General features: G+C 33.2%; 4 protein-coding genes across 18 annotated transcripts in view; 3 read left to right on the plus strand and 1 right to left on the minus strand.

The window, feature by feature from the left end:
• Window positions 1-230: 230 nt before the first annotated feature.
• On the minus strand, window positions 231-2,413 carry LOC122404637 (transmembrane protein 177). 3 transcript variants are annotated; one of them, XM_043408783.1, is made up of 3 exons: window positions 2,326-2,413; window positions 1,141-1,280; window positions 231-1,067 (listed from the first exon to the last, which is right to left on the minus strand). In XM_043408783.1, exons 2-3 carry the CDS (start codon window positions 1,251-1,253, stop codon window positions 281-283), a joined length of 900 nt encoding a protein of 299 aa, XP_043264718.1. In that variant the 5' UTR covers window positions 1,254-1,280; window positions 2,326-2,413; the 3' UTR covers window positions 231-280. The 3 variants fall into 3 exon arrangements, with proteins under 3 accessions (XP_043264718.1, XP_043264716.1, XP_043264717.1); XM_043408781.1 differs by lacking the exon at window positions 2,326-2,413 and adding an exon at window positions 1,856-1,979; XM_043408782.1 differs by lacking the exon at window positions 2,326-2,413 and adding an exon at window positions 1,725-1,814.
• Window positions 2,414-2,645: 232 nt separating this feature from the next.
• On the plus strand, window positions 2,646-9,120 carry LOC122404636 (pre-mRNA-splicing regulator female-lethal(2)D). Of its 2 annotated transcripts, XM_043408779.1 has the most exons (6): window positions 2,646-2,950; window positions 3,927-4,273; window positions 6,752-6,876; window positions 6,966-7,144; window positions 7,233-7,387; window positions 7,491-9,120. In XM_043408779.1, exons 2-6 carry the CDS (start codon window positions 4,042-4,044, stop codon window positions 8,207-8,209), a joined length of 1,410 nt encoding a protein of 469 aa, XP_043264714.1. In that variant the 5' UTR covers window positions 2,646-2,950; window positions 3,927-4,041; the 3' UTR covers window positions 8,210-9,120. The 2 variants fall into 2 exon arrangements, with proteins under 2 accessions (XP_043264714.1, XP_043264715.1); XM_043408780.1 differs by lacking the exons at window positions 2,646-2,950; window positions 3,927-4,273 and adding an exon at window positions 5,277-5,657.
• A 638-nt stretch (window positions 9,121-9,758) lies between these two features.
• On the plus strand, window positions 9,759-11,926 carry LOC122404638 (superoxide dismutase [Mn], mitochondrial). Its single transcript, XM_043408785.1, has 3 exons — window positions 9,759-9,983; window positions 11,027-11,316; window positions 11,422-11,926. The coding sequence occupies exons 1-3, from the start codon at window positions 9,946-9,948 to the stop codon at window positions 11,748-11,750; spliced, it is 657 nt and encodes a 218-aa protein (XP_043264720.1). The 5' UTR covers window positions 9,759-9,945; the 3' UTR covers window positions 11,751-11,926.
• A 639-nt stretch (window positions 11,927-12,565) lies between these two features.
• Window positions 12,566-17,914, plus strand: part of LOC122404507 (kinesin-like protein unc-104) — a 34,170-nt gene continuing 28,821 nt past the window's right edge. For all 12 annotated transcript variants that reach the window (XM_043408511.1, XM_043408515.1, XM_043408521.1 and 9 more), the window contains exon 1: window positions 12,566-12,836. The gene's annotated coding sequence lies outside the window, so the exon portion shown is untranslated. The remainder of the gene's footprint in view (window positions 12,837-17,914) is intronic.

Consider the following 17,914-nt stretch of genomic DNA (forward strand, 5'->3'; position numbering starts at 1 on the left):
TACTGTTACAATTATTGCCTGCAATTTATGCACATGCTCCCTTTAAAATTAAAAAGAATATTTTATAACGTATTACTGTATCAAATTTTATATAATTTTATTTAATTAAAATAACAATCATTACAAACAAAATACTTTTAACATGTGTATAAATTATGGAATTAATATGTTAATAAATAAAATCTAGTTAGTATAATATTATATCATTAATAATTTTTATTCATCGCATTTATACAAAGATGTTAATTCACAGAATTATTACTGAGATACAGAAACAATATTACACTAATTGTTCAGTATTTTCCATTCTTGACTCGAAGAAAAATTTCTTATCAAAAATTGATACTGTTCTTGGCCAGAGGAACATCTTTTCGTTTCCATCAACTGTAAATAACTTTGGGCCAGTTTCTCCTAAAAGCGTTCTCAAAGCAATGTTTCTACTTAATAACTTACTATAAAATTCCTTACCACCTTCGATATACTTAGGATTTAGTTGAGCTAATTGTTCATCAATTTTCATTTCAAATGTATAATTACGCATAACTGCGGATGCACGATACAAAAGAGATCCTAGCATAGTTGCAATAATATGAAATGAATAACGTACCAATTTTTTTCTTTGAGAAATTTTGAATCCTTTATACAATAGGTTATATACAATAATGACTATTCCAATATTAATCAAAGTTTCTACTGCAAGGTTAAGCAACTGATTGCCTTTTACTTTTAAGATTTCTTGAGCTATTGCAAATTTCTTAGCATCATCTGAAAGTATTAGCGAGTTCAAGAAATTTGTTCCAGCTCGTTGACCCCAATCAACAGGTTTGTCCATTAAATATATGTTGTCTTTGTCCACGCTGTTTACATCTGTGTATTGAAAATGCATTGGAATTCCAATCGCTCCACCATACTTTGATGATGTTGATCCAGCATGAAACATATCATAACCGATAACGTTGAAAATTTGTAGTTTCTTTTTTTCCTCTTCTTCTAATTTCAAATCATCCATTACTTCTTGAAATATATTTTTATATTTTCTCTTAACTGGTTCTTCCGTTTTATTCATGCTATTTTAAAAAATCAACCAAATGACAATTATCATGTAACATTAAAAAATGTTTAATGTTTACAAATACTCACCGATATTTAGCTCTAAGTTTTCTATATGTTTCTAAACCAATAGAGTGTGGCACTGTAGTTGCGCCAAGTACAATGGTAGTTGTACCAAGTATTGCAATGTGCTTTATAGTCATTGTTGAATAATTGTTTTTCTACAAAATCTAAAATTGAAAAATTTGATACAATTAATGACATCAAACAATGAAAATGATATTATAACTGCAGTAATAAACAACATATAAAGATTTATTCATAATCTGTAGTTATTAAATACAAGTTCCAATTACTAGAACGGATGGGCTAATTTTATGTAAAGGTTACAAATATAACCTATAATTGCTTAATAGATAAAACATTATCGGTTTTTATATAATAATATGCAGAATATAATTATAATATTGTCAATGTAATTGGATGTTTAATATAAAAATACAGTATTTCAGATATTAAATTCTAAGAAGTGATAATATTCAAATATGTTTTTCAGAGGTGTTACGATAATAATGATTATCGAAAACGTTTTTAATATTTTGAGAAATAATATTATTGAAGGAACAGATCTAACAAATTTTCTTTTAGATTTTTTCATCATTGTAAAGTATTACCGCAAACAAAAACAGATATAGAGAGCATGTGTATTATATCCGTGTTATTATTTCTACTCCCTAATTCACAGAGAAATTAATGTATTTTTTGGGGGGATTCTATTCATGCATCCAGAGATGTATATACATACACAATTGTCAGAGATCCGGGACTTGTTCCAAAGGATCAAGACTAAGTTAGTGTTACCACATCGGATACCGGAGGCACAGAGAATGCGCAAACTCTTTTTCCACACTATATCCGATCACGTATATGTGAGCTCGTAAAGTTTCGGAGGTTCTTCTCAATAAAGCGTTTTCGAATACAAGTTATTGTAACAGAAGTTTGGTCCCGATCTTTTAAGATAACTTATTGAATCTTCCGTGATCTCGCTTATACTATGATCACGTAACAAACAAAACGCACAAGGATCCTATTATTTAAATACAATTTGAAAATGGCGGGCTTTCCTTGCCATCTTGAAACGTTTTAGATTAGTTTAGAACTTCACAACGATCTACTCGGTGCAGAAGTCTGTGATTCGGCGTTTGAATCGTGTATATATATATATATATGTGTGTGCGTGTTTATATATACATATGTATACTTCTTATGTCGTACTTAAGATGGCTGTGGATTATTAAAGTGTAAAATTAAGATTTAGTCACGCGGTTTTTGTGCAAAGAAATTATAATTTTTTTCATTTCGTAAATTTCTCTTCGAAGCGTTGGTTCTTACTTTTTTACTTTTTTTTTTTTTGACATTCTCTATGTTGTGTTTATCCACAATACTATTCGGTCATTTCTATGTCAGCACTGTAGTTGGACAACCGTGATTGGAGCATGCGCTGATATTCGTTTCTTTAGCCATTCTGACTCTTGGGGTCGGCGGTAATCATTGTTCGTGATTAGTTACATTACTGTATTCAGTTATAATGGTATAATTTTTCTGGAATTATACGATATATTTATCAAGTGCGTGTATTAATATTGTATTTGGAATGCGTGGAACATCCAGACGGACTCTGCACGTAACGTTTATTCGCTTCACCGATTGATCGATCGAGAAACTTGCTAACCGTGGTTTTTACTTGCTCACAAGAGCTACGAAATTATAGCTGTGTATATATATGTGTATCTATATGTACATATACACATATATGGTGTCGCGTTTCGTTGGTTCACGGTATATCCAACACTGGATACAAACATTCTTCAGTGGAATGATAGGTGTGCCACTAAATCAGGTATGAATGAGATACTATATTAGCAAAATATACCGAGACTTTACGTATACTCTACACTGAAATACCGAACATCTGGATAGTTGTATAAACATAGATACATTTTCTAAACAGATTTTTCAAATTTGATGAATAATCTATACACATAAGTGGTTTTGAATAACGTTCAGAAGGAGACGATACAAATTTCAATGTTATACCGCGAAATTCTGTTTCATGGCAGACATGTCGACATAATGGCGTCAATGTTCCCTTCGACTATAGATAACTGGATCCTACATTCCCTGTATGTCGCAATAAAACATTAAGCGAGCCACGTGACCCGCTTGAATCACGTGGTACGTTCTAAATGCCGGGTCTGAATCTCTGCCCTCAAAAATTTTTTTCTTCAATTTAAAATAAAATATAGCGATGTCTACGACGGTGAAATAATTCTTGTAAATAATATATCTAACCATTATATTTGTCCATGATACAGTTGCAGTAATAGTTTTAACAATAGTAGCTTTGTATGTTTCACAAGTGAAAGTTGTATTTTCTGCGTTGAAACATCAAACGTAATCTATCAATTCGGTTTAAACTCCTATAACATTTCGAAGAATTTTGGCATTTAACTTCTACACAAATTGTTATTTGCTACTTGTAACAAGTTTGCATCCTGAATTTTATTTTAGGATTATTACATTACAACTGTGTAACCTTGAATTATATGCACATCATGCTTAAAGAAGAACCAGTAACGATTATACAAAACATTGTTAAATGAGCAAATTTTCATAAATAATATTTTGAATAGTTAGTAAATTTGGTAAAATAAATATTTGTTAATTTTTAATATATTTCTAACGTATAGAAATACATATCTTATTTTATTCATTAATTTATTTTCAAATTTAATCTTTTTAAGAATGTTTTATAACTGTTCTTTTTTATATAGTTTTATTACATTATTTAAATGGGATATATATTATCCTTTCAGACAAATGTGCGCTAGCACTGACAACATATCAACACATTCGTCGCAGTTAAACTGCTGAAGGAGAAGACGCAGCCCTCAAAATTTACTGGGTGTAGTTTTAGTCATCTCGCGTAAAATGGCAGAGGAGTGCAACGATGTTAAGTCGGCAGGTCCGTCTTCACCACGAAGTCCACAGAATAACAGTGCAGGGGGGAAACCAAGCAGTCCACAATCCCCTAGACAACCAAGGCGTTTGAAGCTATCGCAACAACAATTGGACAGCATGACAAAGGACGAGCTAGCAGCCAAGTGGCTTGAACAGGACTTGTATGTGGAGTGTCTAGAGGCCCAGGCGGCAGCCCAGGAAGGTACTGAGATCACATGAGTGAGACCATCTCACTCACCACATTTCTTAAGCGAATTTACGAATGCCAGAACACAACGGTCTCTCATAAGAGACAAGACTCTTATAGGGACGCTAAGAATAGGGACCAAGCGTTTTATTTGTACAGTGTTTAGGATAATAATGACACTAAGTTTCTTATATGCCTTGAGATTGAAATAATCTTGAGTAAGTAAATAGCGTAATAATATGGGTGACATTCTTAAGAACATTTCTTATGACATTGATAAGCGAACGTCAATTGTAGAAAAATTTATGTATCCATATAAGTATTGGATAGAGCAATTTGGTAATATACTTTTTAGATGCAGGTTAGTGATATACTAATATTGTATTAATTTCCAAAACTACATTTGTGATGTGTAGTGCGGGTAATTAAATTAACGCCAATATGTACAGTGTTTGAAATTTTATCGGTGAGCAGAAGTGGTGTGACGGTTACGTATACCGCATATATGAGAGAGTCTAATACATTATTACGCAAATAATGCAAAATTCTATCGCCTGGTGTTGAGTTGCGCTACCACTGATATTAAAAATTACTTAATACTAAAAGCAAAGTGTATATTGGGAAAAAAAAAAAGTGAAATTGTGTGACAAGAAGAGACGACAAAGTTTCTTTGAACGTGTTCACTATGAATCATTCCTTTTGCCACAATAAACACACACAGCTTACTTTTAATACGATCTCGTAAGTGACTGTGCAGTGTGCGCGTATCTTTCTACAGTGTAGCAAACCACACTGCCAGAAGCAGGACAGTGCGTGCGTGTATGTGTGTACATGGGATATCGAGTTTCTGCTTTGCGAGGATTAAATGAAATGCAACATCCTTGCTGGCTCTGAATATACAACTCAGGAGAGTTAAAACAGAGGCCCTATGTCATCCTTTGGCCTACAAAACACTGTGCCAGGGGTGCGTGAACCTAAGTCTTGGTGAAGTACGAAACCTTTAATTGATGCAGTTACCATCTGAAATTCCAGCTGCTTTCTCCAATCCTAACAATTCTTATCCCAATCTATATATCTTTAATATTATCTTATATTTAGATATGTCTGATGAAACTGAACAACTTTACTTATGTTCCTAGACATCCATTCCTGTCTATTCCCCTTATGAACGCAATTCATGCATGCATTTGTACCTGCACCATAATGTCCTGATGTCCAAATACCAATCTGAAAAATACGAACCTGATTGAATAAGGCCGGGAGTCATCTTGTGACAGCATCTGTGTCTGCAACAAGTAGTCTGTCTATTCTTGTGGAAGAAAATTAACATCCACTCTTGGTCTCGGTGGAAGCACAGAGAATCTCACAAATGGCACGATGCAACGACTCCAAACTCAAAGTATGCGCTAATTAAAAATGTCAGGCAGTCAATGTCACATACCTATAAAAACATATTTTGTTTATGCGCACTTAGGGCAAAAGAGTATGTAGTAGATTTTCACCACTATGCTTTATTTCACCAAAAACATAAAAATATGAAGTATTAAAAAAATGTGCAGAGTATTCTGTGCCATTATATTATATATGTACATATACTGTAAGGTTTCAAGCTCTCTGTGTGTTTCATACATTTGTATAGTAGTTTTTTTAACTATCTTGACAAATTTATCATTCGAATGAACATTAATTTTGTTTCACATAATTTGTTTAATCTGCAAAAAAATGTGACTGGAATTGTACGGAGCGAAAGAAATAACTGAAATAATTATATAAATGTTAAATCTTAAATCCTATTTTAAACATGTAGTTTAATTATAATATATGAATGATTTGATGAAAATCTATAATTCTATATAGCTATACAATATAGATGGAATTATAGTATTTTTACATCCTAATACATTACTTGATAAATTTAATAAGTTGATATATCAATTTATTAAATATTATTATTGATATATTAAGTTAGTAACTCTAGTTAATATGTTATCATTTTCTTTTACATAATATTGTATTTAATATCTTGAATTAATTACATTTAAGTATTTAAAACAGATACTTTTATTATAAAGGTACAATATACATTTCTAAAATATTAAATCGGTTTTATCTAAAAATAAGTGCATTTATTATGATGTCATTTTCGTTTATATTTTGTTGACATGAAATTAAAGTATAATGAAATACATGATTAATTATTAGTTACACTATCACTTTATATGTTATTTGTGTATAAGTAGGGAATATTTTTTTTATGTAATTGTTATAGTAAATCGGGAAATATTTATATCAAAGTCTTCGACATTAACATATTAAATTCTATGAGTTAGTATTACATCTATAATATTCTTTTACAAGTTTGGAAACTTGTGTTTCATACATTTGTATCTAATTGATTGTAATAAGTATGCAACAAATTGATGAAGCACATAGACAGCTTTAAACAGTTAAGTTTTAATTAAAAGAAAAAATGACACAATATTCCTTTTGTAGGTGAACTAACTTCATTGAGAGAATCAGAAAACAAATACAGGCAGCAACATGCAGAAGCATCTCATAGAGAGAAAATTTTAGTCAGGAGACTTGCCTCTAAAGAACAGGAACTACAGGAATATATTGTATGTAGATATATTATTCTGTAATAAAGAAAATTTAAATTTATCAAAAATTTTTAATAAGTGTAAGCTTTAATTCGTATCTGTTTTAGAATCAAATTGCTGAAATGAAAGCTGCTCATGCTCCGTCCGCTGCCGCATTAAGATCCGCTTTGTTAGATCCAGCTGTCAATATTTTAATCCAGAAATTGCGACAAGAACTTGTCACGACTAAAGCTAAATTAGAAGACACCCAAAATGAACTTAGTGCGTGGAAATTTACACCAGACAGGTAGATAATACTCTTTGTGTTTGATTAGAAACAAGTAAATTATACATTTTAGCCTGTAAGTAACTTTACGTATTATTATTATTTCCAGTAATACGGGAAAAAGGTTAATGGCAAAATGCAGATTATTATATCAAGAGAATGAAGAATTAGGTCGTATGATTGCCAGTGGTCGAATTGCCAAATTGGAAGGTGATCTTGCGCTTCAGAGAAGTTTCAGCGAGGAAATGAAGAAATCGCAGTCAGGTATTATTTCTTTGTACTTCTCTCAAATTAATCAATGTTAAATATGTTACAAAATAAATTGATTATAATCTTTTCTTCTTTTTTTTTAATACTTTTTTTATAGAATTGGATGAATTTTTACAAGATTTGGACGAAGATGTGGAAGGGATGCAGAGTACAATTTATTTCTTGCAACAAGAGTTGCGTAAAGCACGCGAGTCAGTAACGTTATTACAGCAAGAAAATGCAGCACTGAAGGCGAATTCCAGTGAAAATAACTTAACAAATGGTTTGTCACCGCATACACCGCCAATTAAGAAAGAGGAACTGGATGAAAACTCAGTTTCGGAAACAAAGACTTCGAAGTCGACGGAGGATAGTGATATGTGCAAAGGTGCTAGGACTCCACCGTTATCATCGGGACGGTCGCCTCAGTGTGAGTTCTCAAGTACTGAAAGAACAGAACGTGTAGAACGAAAACCTAATCAAGCGGACCATAACGATGAAAGCTCTAGTGATTCGGCTGCTTTGATTATCAAAGTTGAGAATGAGGAATTGAGTGATAGGGAAGAAGAACATGAAGAAAGTCGAAATAATAAGAGGATATTAAGGAGCAAAAGTCATAATAGAAATAACAGTAAAACTAATGGGGAGGAGGTGCTATCTAGAACAACGAGGGGTAGGGATAGGACCAAAAGGGACAAAAGTGCTCCAGGTAGTGATGATGAAAGGACACACAAGAAAAAGAGAAGAGAGAGCATCCTTTCTCTTGATTATAACGAAGCTGATGATGATGCATTAGTTCTCACTAATGGCGAGACGCTTCAAAGCGATCCAGAATGAACAATTTTCTAGAATGATTTTATACTCACATTTGTTACATAAGAATAAGGCTTGACGTGACTTTGTATACAGTACAAGCTAAGTCTAACGTTCTGTATTTCTTTGATTATTTAAAAATTATAATATGGATATACAAAAATGAAACTTACTTTCAACAATTTTGTATTATTTTTCACGATACGTATCTGTAAATATGTTTCTAATTCGAGTATTTATAAGTCACGTTAATCCCCCAAAAAAACTAAACATGAATTACATATAATAATATGTACACAAAATAATGCGGCGTTTGAATAAAGGGATAGATAGTTGAAACTATTTTTTTTTTTTTTTTTTTTGCAAATGAATCGCATTGAAATTTCTAATAAGCATGCGTTATTGTGTAAACAAGTGCATTAATGTTTTTAAACGGCTCATTGTAAATTTGTTGCAACATCGATAGTAATTCTTCTTGTTAGATTTTTTGAGAGAATCACAAAGGACATGATTAACAATAAAAACAATAATTAAGGCTACGCCTTCCATTATGTAAATACACGAATGTTAATAATATCGGATATACGACGACGCACATACGTAGATTTATACACGATTTGTGCGCAATAATTTGTATGTATGTATTGTTTTTTCCATTGTGAGAAACGTGTGTAGTCATGCGTTGCTCGTGCATAAAATGTGCTTTTAATTGTGTATAATAAAATTGAGGTCTATTTGTTAGATTTATTAAATACCTGTAAATTATGCAAAATACAAGACAGCATTAATGTCAGTAAAATATGCGGACTGACCTCGTACATGACAAAACATCACATTTGTATCTTCAACTTCATTTTAAGGACAAGTGTACAAAATATTTACATTACTATTTTGTATTATTCCTTATATAAAACACGTATTTTCATATCATTTCTCTTATAAAAGCTAATTTCCGTTCGTTTTATAATTTCGGCATATAATTATTATGTATGTAAATATATTTCGTATTGAGAATATCATTTTTTTTTTTTTAAATATAATTAACAATTAAAACATAAGTAGTATATAATTCAATTCAAATATATCTTTCATATAAACTGATTGCTACTGTTGTACAGTGTGATTCATTAAAAATCTCGTTATGGAATCCAAATTTGATTATTTAAAATAATCATAGAGCACCGAATAAAGTCCCGTTTCTTTATTTATTTTAATTGATTTTGTAGCCGTGGGATTTGTATATTAACAAGAATTAAAATAACACGTTATGAACAATGATGAATTTGTAGCAATTGAAATATTAATCAAAAAGTTTGTTTTCGTTGGTAATTTATTCGGGGCATTTTACTCGCTAAAATAAATCAGAAATTTTTATACAAAAATCAATCGTTTTTCTATTGTGAGATGTTTTGGTTGAAAATTTCTGTTATGCATAATTTTTCAAGTAAATTTGATAAATACTTTAAAAAATTAATTTATGTTAAACCATAGTGTATAAAATGAGTTAGAGTGTTGTATTGACAGGAAAAAAAAACTTTACTTAAAATATAATTATTTGTCGCTACAGAACTAATTATGACGTAACCGGTGGCGTTGGCGCATTTGGTACTCGAGTTTCGAGTACGAGCCACTTTCCAACCTCACTGGGATTGCAATAGTTGTGCCGGTTCGCGATAGAACGGCGAACGACGTACACTCGTAGCTCACAACTTTCTGACTAGATTTTGTATAAAACAATCATATTCATTAAAGTTACAACAATGTTTGCGACAAGACGTGGTTTATTATCCAGTACTATGTAAGTTTCGCTTGCTTTTTATTTGTAAAAGGTACACAATTAATATTATATAATTTCCAACCTATAATTTGTTTTCACGCTTTTACTATTAAATATTTTATTTACAGCGAATTTATATTTGCTTTCAATATATGCGTACGTTCATGCAAAAACACACAATTGCGATGTAAAGAATGGTTAGGAGAAATTCTCGAAATTCAAAATCAGTGACGTTATAACGTAACGTTACTTTGTACAGTACATTAAATATATATTTCAATCGGTATAATCGTTTATATAATTAAATTGCACCTTCGGTACAAAATTTTGTTCGTAATAATCATTTTTTTTTTATTAAAAATTTGTCAGTTGCATTTCGTAGTGCATACTCGACGTATCTGTCAAGTTCGAATAATTTTAATTTGTATTAAAAGATATTATTTCTTAAAATAAACGCTATGTTATGTATAATACAAATTTTTTAAATTGTTTAAATTAAATGTCGATATAAAAATGCACGTTAATCTAATTCGACCTCTGGCACGCAGATATATTTATTTATTAGATAAGCACCTTGTCAATTTGATATTTGAATATATCGATGTTTTCGTGGCCAAAATTTATAAAAAAAAAAATATGTTCAATTGCACACCGAATTTTTATCTCAAAGAAGTAAACACATTTTATGTTGTAAATAAGATAACACTTATAATCTCTGCAAATTAAACTAAAGGATACTTAAGTAGATATTAAAAATAAGTTTGAAAATAATTTAGTAAATTTTCAAAGTATCTTTACAATATCACATGTGTAAAACGTATGATTTTAATTTATTATATTTATTGTAATTATTATACTTTATTATCTTTATGTTATTACATAATAGATGTTTGGATCATTTTATTTCTTGGACTTTAGAATTTAAATAATTCAAAAATACGGATCGTATAAAATTAATTATTAAAAAAAAACTCGATTGATCCAAAAACAAGTAGAGCCAAATCATTAATATTTAAAAATATATTACAAATAAAACATGAATATCTGTCTTTTATGTTACGCAGCAAAGATGCATTTACAAGATCGAAACATACACTTCCTGAATTACCCTACGATTACAAGGCTTTAGAGCCGATCATATGTGCAGAAATCATGCAACTTCATCATTCAAAACATCATGCAACTTATGTAAATAATTTGAATGTTGCCGAGGAGAAGATGAAGGAAGCTGCAGCCAAAGGTGATGTCAATACTCAAATTGCACTGGGTCCGGCAATGAAATTTAACGGAGGCGGTCATCTGAATCATTCGATTTTCTGGTGTAATCTGTCACCGAATGGTGGTAAACCAGATGGTAAATATGTTTTGTAGTAGATAATTTCTCAGAGTAAGATATTTATATTTCTCTTAATCAGTGAAACAGATACACCATGATTGTGAAATGTTTTTCATTTTGCAGCTACACTCGTTAAACAGATTGAAAAAGATTTTGGAAGCCTGGAAGAGATGAAAAAGCGCCTATCTGAAAGCACCGTCGCAGTACAGGGATCTGGTTGGGGTTGGCTCGGGTATTGTAAACAGGCGAAATCATTAAAGATAGCTACATGCAGTAATCAGGATCCCTTGCAAGCTACAACTGGACTGGTACCACTTTTGGGCATTGATGTTTGGGAACATGCTTACTATTTGCAATATAAAAATGTTCGACCCGATTACGTTAAGGCAATCTTCGACATTGTTAATTGGAATGATGTTAGTGGTCGTTTCAAGAGTGCCGCTGGATGCTAAAATTAATGGTTACGATTAGTCATCGCGTCGAAGAGTACGTTATCATTGAAATTGATAACTTAGTACGAATTATTTGTAAGATAAATAATTTCGTATTATTTTTTGTTTTAATTGTCTTATAAAGGCATTCGCAATTTTGTATACACATATTTCATATGTATTGTACTCGTCATATGTAATAATGAACTTATATAAACAAATTTTATCGTCGTTATTTTACATTATAAGTAAAGAACCATTCACAATTTAGTATTGTTCTTTGCATATAAATACTGTTTAATGTTTCAAATAGTTTTTTTTAAACATAAAACATTCATCAACGACGTTTCTTTCATATTAATATATCATATTAATATAAAGAATATTCTCCATTATTTTACTTTAATCTTTGTTTAATAACTTCCTATGTATTACGCGCATATGCAATTCTACTACGGGATCTTTAGTTTTAAGGCGTTTAAATGTAACCCTTTCACTGCAAATGACTCCGACGCAAGCGCACGATATGTGCAGAAAATTTCCATGCGTTGAACGCATAAACGACCGAGCAACCAGAATTACCACTTTCCAGTTTGTGCATTAATGATAAAATATTTTTATTCGTTATTCGTGGATAAAATTTGTCGAACTCTGGGATGGGTTTCATACGATTACTATCTTTTATTGACTTTGATAATTCAGTTGAATATGGTTCCTAAAGTCACAGTCTCTAAACGTGTAGCGTTACGGAACCAGTGATTTTAAACGATGTCGGTATTGCAGTTAACGGGACACAAACTCCTACTAGATGTTCAGTCTACGTTACGCCTCGATGGCGGTTTTGCATTTGGCGCGATCGAAACGCTGAAATGTTACGACTGTGCACGTTGGGAACAGACATCAGCGCCACACGGTTAGTAAGCTGCACGAGCGAGTGCTGAGAAAGAAGAAAAAGATGCCTAACCTCCCGCGTTAATAATCGATCGGTTAGAGTCGAGTTGGCTCGTGTCGCGACGCGTACACGCTGTGTCTTGAGGAACGTCGCGGAACAAGAACCAGTATGGCCGGAGGACCTCAGCTGTTTTCACGTCACTGCCTACGTATCTGGTGAGTCAAATGTATTCTTGTCACTTTAAGTACTCGGGCTAAATGGCATGTTCATTATTATCGCACGTTTGCCGGGAGTATCTCTATAGCCGTTATAAGTTTGTTTGTGCATACGTAATACGTCATGTATCGCGAGGCCCCCGGGTGTGAAATGTACGTCAGAAATTATACGTTCTCCTCTTGTTTGAATATCTTGGCTATACAGTAGATGCGTGCGGCAATAATCAGACACTTTTTAAACTCCTTTAGCGATGTGTTATTCTATTTTTGTCGGTGTCTTTCTGTCGCTACTGTTAGATCTATGTTACACAGTGACAATTCAAATAAATATTGGGAGGGACTGTCATAAAAATTTCCAACAATTTTAAACAACGATTGATGCATTGTTACTTTAAATTTTGTTCGCGCTTTGAACGATGTTACTCATAATTAACATTTCTGTCAAACTATTTTCATTGATGGTATACTTAAATTTTTCCTTAGAAACACGCAAATAGCATTTTCTATGATATCAAGACGAATGTTTAAAAAGGTTTGATGTATATGTATTTTTAAAGTTAATTAGTGTACATTCGCTCGAATATCGAGCAGTATGTCGACGAATGTCATTCTCATCAATAAATTCTGAAACTAATTAATCGGAAGATACGTCCGCAACATGTTTCGAATGATTCATAACGTTAGTACATTGCCAGACGTGTTAATTATGATCGAAGGTGGCGCTTTCGCCCTAGTCAACGTGCATCGAATCGACTCGTTTTTGCCACAAGGTTCTTTTTTCTGTTAGTAAAAAAAGAATGCTGCCTCGTGGTATACTTTTACACGAACACATCCGACTCCAGGGATCGTTACCGAAGAAGTGTAACACACTTCCAGGGGAGAATTTTTTCGAAATTAGAGTATACAGATGCAACTTCACGGAAGACTGATACTGAAAAGATTGCGAGGTGTAAATTAAACCTTTTTGCTGAATTAAGTTTGCCAGAGACGTGTTTTATGAGATCGACCATCGAGCATCTAAATGTGAATGTTACTCGACGATCGAAGTATTAGAAAATTCAGAATTTTCTTTTTAAACTAGAGGAATTATAAAAATATTTTTTAATTAAAAGAGAAATTAAAGTTCCGTGTATTTAAAAATTCAGAAAGGTTCGACAACTAAACATTTATGTATTTGGAAAATAAATATAGGTAAAATAATTAAAAAATCGTACAATTACAATTCAAATAAAATATTTTTATTTTTCTATTTATATAAATGGGCCAATAGGAATTATTGTTGCGAACCAGTAGGGATTATAGTATCATAGAAGGGATAAAGAGTAGAGTGTCTGCTGATTGGTTTGGTGTCATATTACCACTTTTTATCACGTGCGAATACTTTTTCACACGTGTACCTTTTTCATTTAATTATTTGCAAATCGATTCCTATGAGAAATTTAACGTTGAACAATATACGTATAAAATATTTAATTATTTATTTCTCGCGATAGAAAATAGAACTGAAAGCTCGGTGTATCGTGATTCGTAGAGTCGAATTATAATTTTACGTGTAAAAAAATCATAAACCTCGGTACTAGAATTTATTATTCTTTTATGATAGAAGGCAGATGTCCCAGTCATGTTTCCAGAACGGCGCCTCATAAAATATGAACATATGTCAATGGTATTAGGTACATTTGTACAGCCTATAGTATCAAATTACGGAGATATTCTTCAAAGAATATTAAAATTTTATTTCAATCTTTAAAACGTAAACTTTTCAAACATGTATCGTTTAAAGCGTGTGGAGAAATCGCCTTTACTATCCTACAAAAAAAAATTATATCTGCTTTTGCCCGAACACGTTATAGCGAATTTTGACAATTTCCAGCGACAATGGTGGTAGCAATATTTCTGAACCCACTGCCGCGTCGTAGCAAGTGGCCCGTCTTCGGGAGGATGCGGTCGCAGCATCCGATTAAATTCTTGAGCAATACCAAAGGATATCGAAATATTCCGTATGGTTGGAATAAAAATACGTAGATGTTATTTGCCGACATCGTGGATATCTTTCCTTATTGATTGCTCCGTAGAAATTGGCCGGCGCCGCCCGCGTCGCATCGGTCGATTGTCGGGTTGCAGGCTGACGTCATCCGTGGCTCTACGCCTATTGATTTTCTCCTCTAGGCGCGATGCGATTGGTCCATAAACGGAGAAAGCGGGCATACACGACCCTGGACCACGATGTCGATCGGCGCGCGCACCCGACACCGCCAACCATGGGTCGCCATATTGTTTTCGACCACCTACCACCGCGCACTACCGGTTTCGATTCTATTCCACTTTCGAGGGCGAATTCCTGCCGAGCGACCGTGTGCGCATATCTTGGCTACTTCAGATCGATCATCTGAATATTTTCCAACACGGATCGCCAGTCATATGTTTCTATACCTTTTTCCCTAGGATCGGTTTCTAAACCTAATTTGTTACATTTCTCTCATTCAGCGCTATTTCGTACGAACTCCGATTTCGAGACAATGATGGCGACGAAAGTGATACAATCGTCTGACAATTTTCGAGTCAAATTACATTTTATTCGCTGGTGCCTTTGATAAATCATCTTTGAGAAAAAAGTGATATGCAATTGACAAATTAAAATTGCCTTTCGTGAAGCTTATTTCTGTGGTCGATGTTGTACAAAATTTTGAATAGGATCCAATTCTCAAATAGAACATTTCATTCTTTTTCTATCAAGAAGACAAACGTATCGATGTATTCTGATTTTGCACTGGAGTATGTATGCATTAGTTTGATCACTTAAAACTGATCCAAACGCGACATGCTATGTCAATGATTCCTCGAAACCTAACCCTGCGTGTAAGTAGTGATAATCAGGATATTATGTTTACGATCAATTTATCATAATTATACTGGAGCTGTGCCCCCTCCGTTAGAGATGTGGAATTGCATAGTAGAGAATTAGGGCAATTGGAGTGGAAAAAATGTGACGCCGCGGTTTTAATGTTGTTTATTTCGTTATTAATCCGCATTGATGATTATCTTATAGCATCCACAGTACTGCGCGAATTAGTCCGAACACAGGATGTTGCATTAGAAAAATACGTTTCCAAGCGCACAATTCAGTGACCCATATATATCCTACCGAACAAAACAATTAATAAATAAACGAAGTAAATATCAGAGTAGTAAAAACGATAACCGTATGATAAAAACACTTGAATTATCTAGAATTGTAAAGGTAAAGATGAGACAAATTACACACGAGTGGTTTCTTTAAAATGGAACATATCTAAAAATTGAACACGATCTCCGATGAATATCAAATCACTTTTATTATCGGCAGAAGTACGTCTTATCAGCTATCTCGATCCGAAATAAAGGTGCCTCTGTGTCTACATCCACAAACCTCGATGCCAGATATTGCTTTGGCAGCGATTGTTCTCAAGGTTGAACTTTACGAAAGTCACACACGTTACCCTTAAAGTCACGTTTATTGTTAAAACATGCTATCGTGGAGATTATGGCTCCCAAAGAGAATTTCTTCGCCAAACGGAGCAGAAACTTAATGTTCGGTTGATAAAAGCGTGGGTTTAAGGGTGTTGACGTGTACGTTTTGACGTCATCGATGTGCGCGCGCGCGACTCTTTTACCAAGAATTTTCGTTACTAAGAAATGCTTCTGAAATCTACGTATTTCCATTTAAACGATAACTATGCTTCCTATTATTAATTAAAGTCCCATGAAAAATTTAATCTGGGCATTTTAACGAATTAACGTGCATCGATGAAAAGGAATTTTATTAAAACTTGCTCTACGTTCAAGTAAATTTCCATTTAGTTGTGCGTTGAACAGAACAAAAATTACTAGTATTAAATAAACCGTACTGATGAATCCATTAATAACCCAATACGAACCATAATCATTTGTTTACGTAACATCTACTCTGTAACAATGTAGATTATTAATAAGTTTGGATATGAGTATAAATAATCGTGTACAAGCTCCGTTACGTTACATTAATTTGTGATCGACATAACGGTGGTTATAAAATTATTTTTCAATTTGATATTCAAAATATTAGCAATGCGGTGCAATGAGATATACATTGAACATTGTTTGACGATATCGGCAGATTCCCTTTAATAACGTTGCTACAATCTGCTGTATAAACAGGCATTATAGGTTTACTAACGTAGGTGGGTGTCGACCTTTTTTTTTTCCTCAACGACTCCTATATCTGTCTCATCTGGGGGGTGGTTTCGGGGTAGTAAATAGTCGGATAGAAACCTTTCACCTACTCGGACATTGAACATATATTTTGTAAACATGTTTCGTCACTTGAAACATATGGCTAGTAAAAATCCCCATAACTGAATAATTTCTGTTTTAACCAAGCAATTGCTTCATTGAAATTATTCAAAGTATCGTGACACGAGGCAGATTAAATATTTCATTGGCACAGGAACGATGTCGTAATTTTATTTTCTGACTAGTTAAATTTACGGTTACATCTTCCCCCTCCCCCGATAATCGATCGAATCGTTCCTTCGAGACATGTGGAAACATAAGTTAAAACGTGTCTCTAGGATACGCGAACTATTCGTCGAACGGGCGCTCGCAATGAAAAAGAAAAATTCAATTCACGTTGCGCGATATTTTATGCTTACGATCGGTGGCTGTCTGGATATACTTTTTACGGTCGAGCTACTCGATGAACTAGAGGAATAATAAAATTCGAGGACAGCGAAGACGATCCCAAGAAAAGGGCTAATGGTGTTTACTCGACGTCATTCAACAGCTATAGTTGATCTGGCGGTAACATAAACTTTCTGCTACGAACAATCTTATTTCAATAAACTTGAAACGAGCACGCGATGTGTACCTTGAAGGTAAAAAAGAAGACATTGAAAGGAATCGAACGAAATTAGTCATCGATGTTTCCCGAGCGAAAGGAGCGTTTGTGCTCGAGTTTAACGTAAACCAAGTAGTATTGGTCAACGATTAAACCCACGCCAAGTCAGGTTTATTTGACCAATCGGTTACAACGGTTTCGCAATCGACGCGTTCAGTGGTAA

Source organism: Colletes gigas, unplaced genomic scaffold (assembly GCF_013123115.1).
Source record: "Colletes gigas isolate AHSC1104 unplaced genomic scaffold, ASM1312311v1 Colletes_gigas_Sc00003, whole genome shotgun sequence".
Classification (NCBI taxonomy): domain Eukaryota; kingdom Metazoa; phylum Arthropoda; class Insecta; order Hymenoptera; family Colletidae; genus Colletes; species Colletes gigas.

Coding starts and splice junctions, on each gene's coding strand:
- LOC122404637 (XM_043408783.1), bottom strand. CDS start 1,253: ATGACTATAAAGCACATTGCAATACTTGGTACAACTACCATTGTACTT. Junction 1,068..1,140: donor AAACTTAGAGCTAAATATCG/GTGAGTATTTGT, acceptor TTTTTAAAATAG/CATGAATAAAACGGAAGAAC.
- LOC122404636 (XM_043408779.1), top strand. CDS start 4,042: ATGGCAGAGGAGTGCAACGATGTTAAGTCGGCAGGTCCGTCTTCACCA. Junction 6,877..6,965: donor AGGAACTACAGGAATATATT/GTATGTAGATAT, acceptor TATCTGTTTTAG/AATCAAATTGCTGAAATGAA. Junction 7,145..7,232: donor TGGAAATTTACACCAGACAG/GTAGATAATACT, acceptor TATTATTTCCAG/TAATACGGGAAAAAGGTTAA.
- LOC122404638 (XM_043408785.1), top strand. CDS start 9,946: ATGTTTGCGACAAGACGTGGTTTATTATCCAGTACTAT. Junction 9,984..11,026: donor GGTTTATTATCCAGTACTAT/GTAAGTTTCGCT, acceptor TATGTTACGCAG/CAAAGATGCATTTACAAGAT. Junction 11,317..11,421: donor GAATGGTGGTAAACCAGATG/GTAAATATGTTT, acceptor TTCATTTTGCAG/CTACACTCGTTAAACAGATT.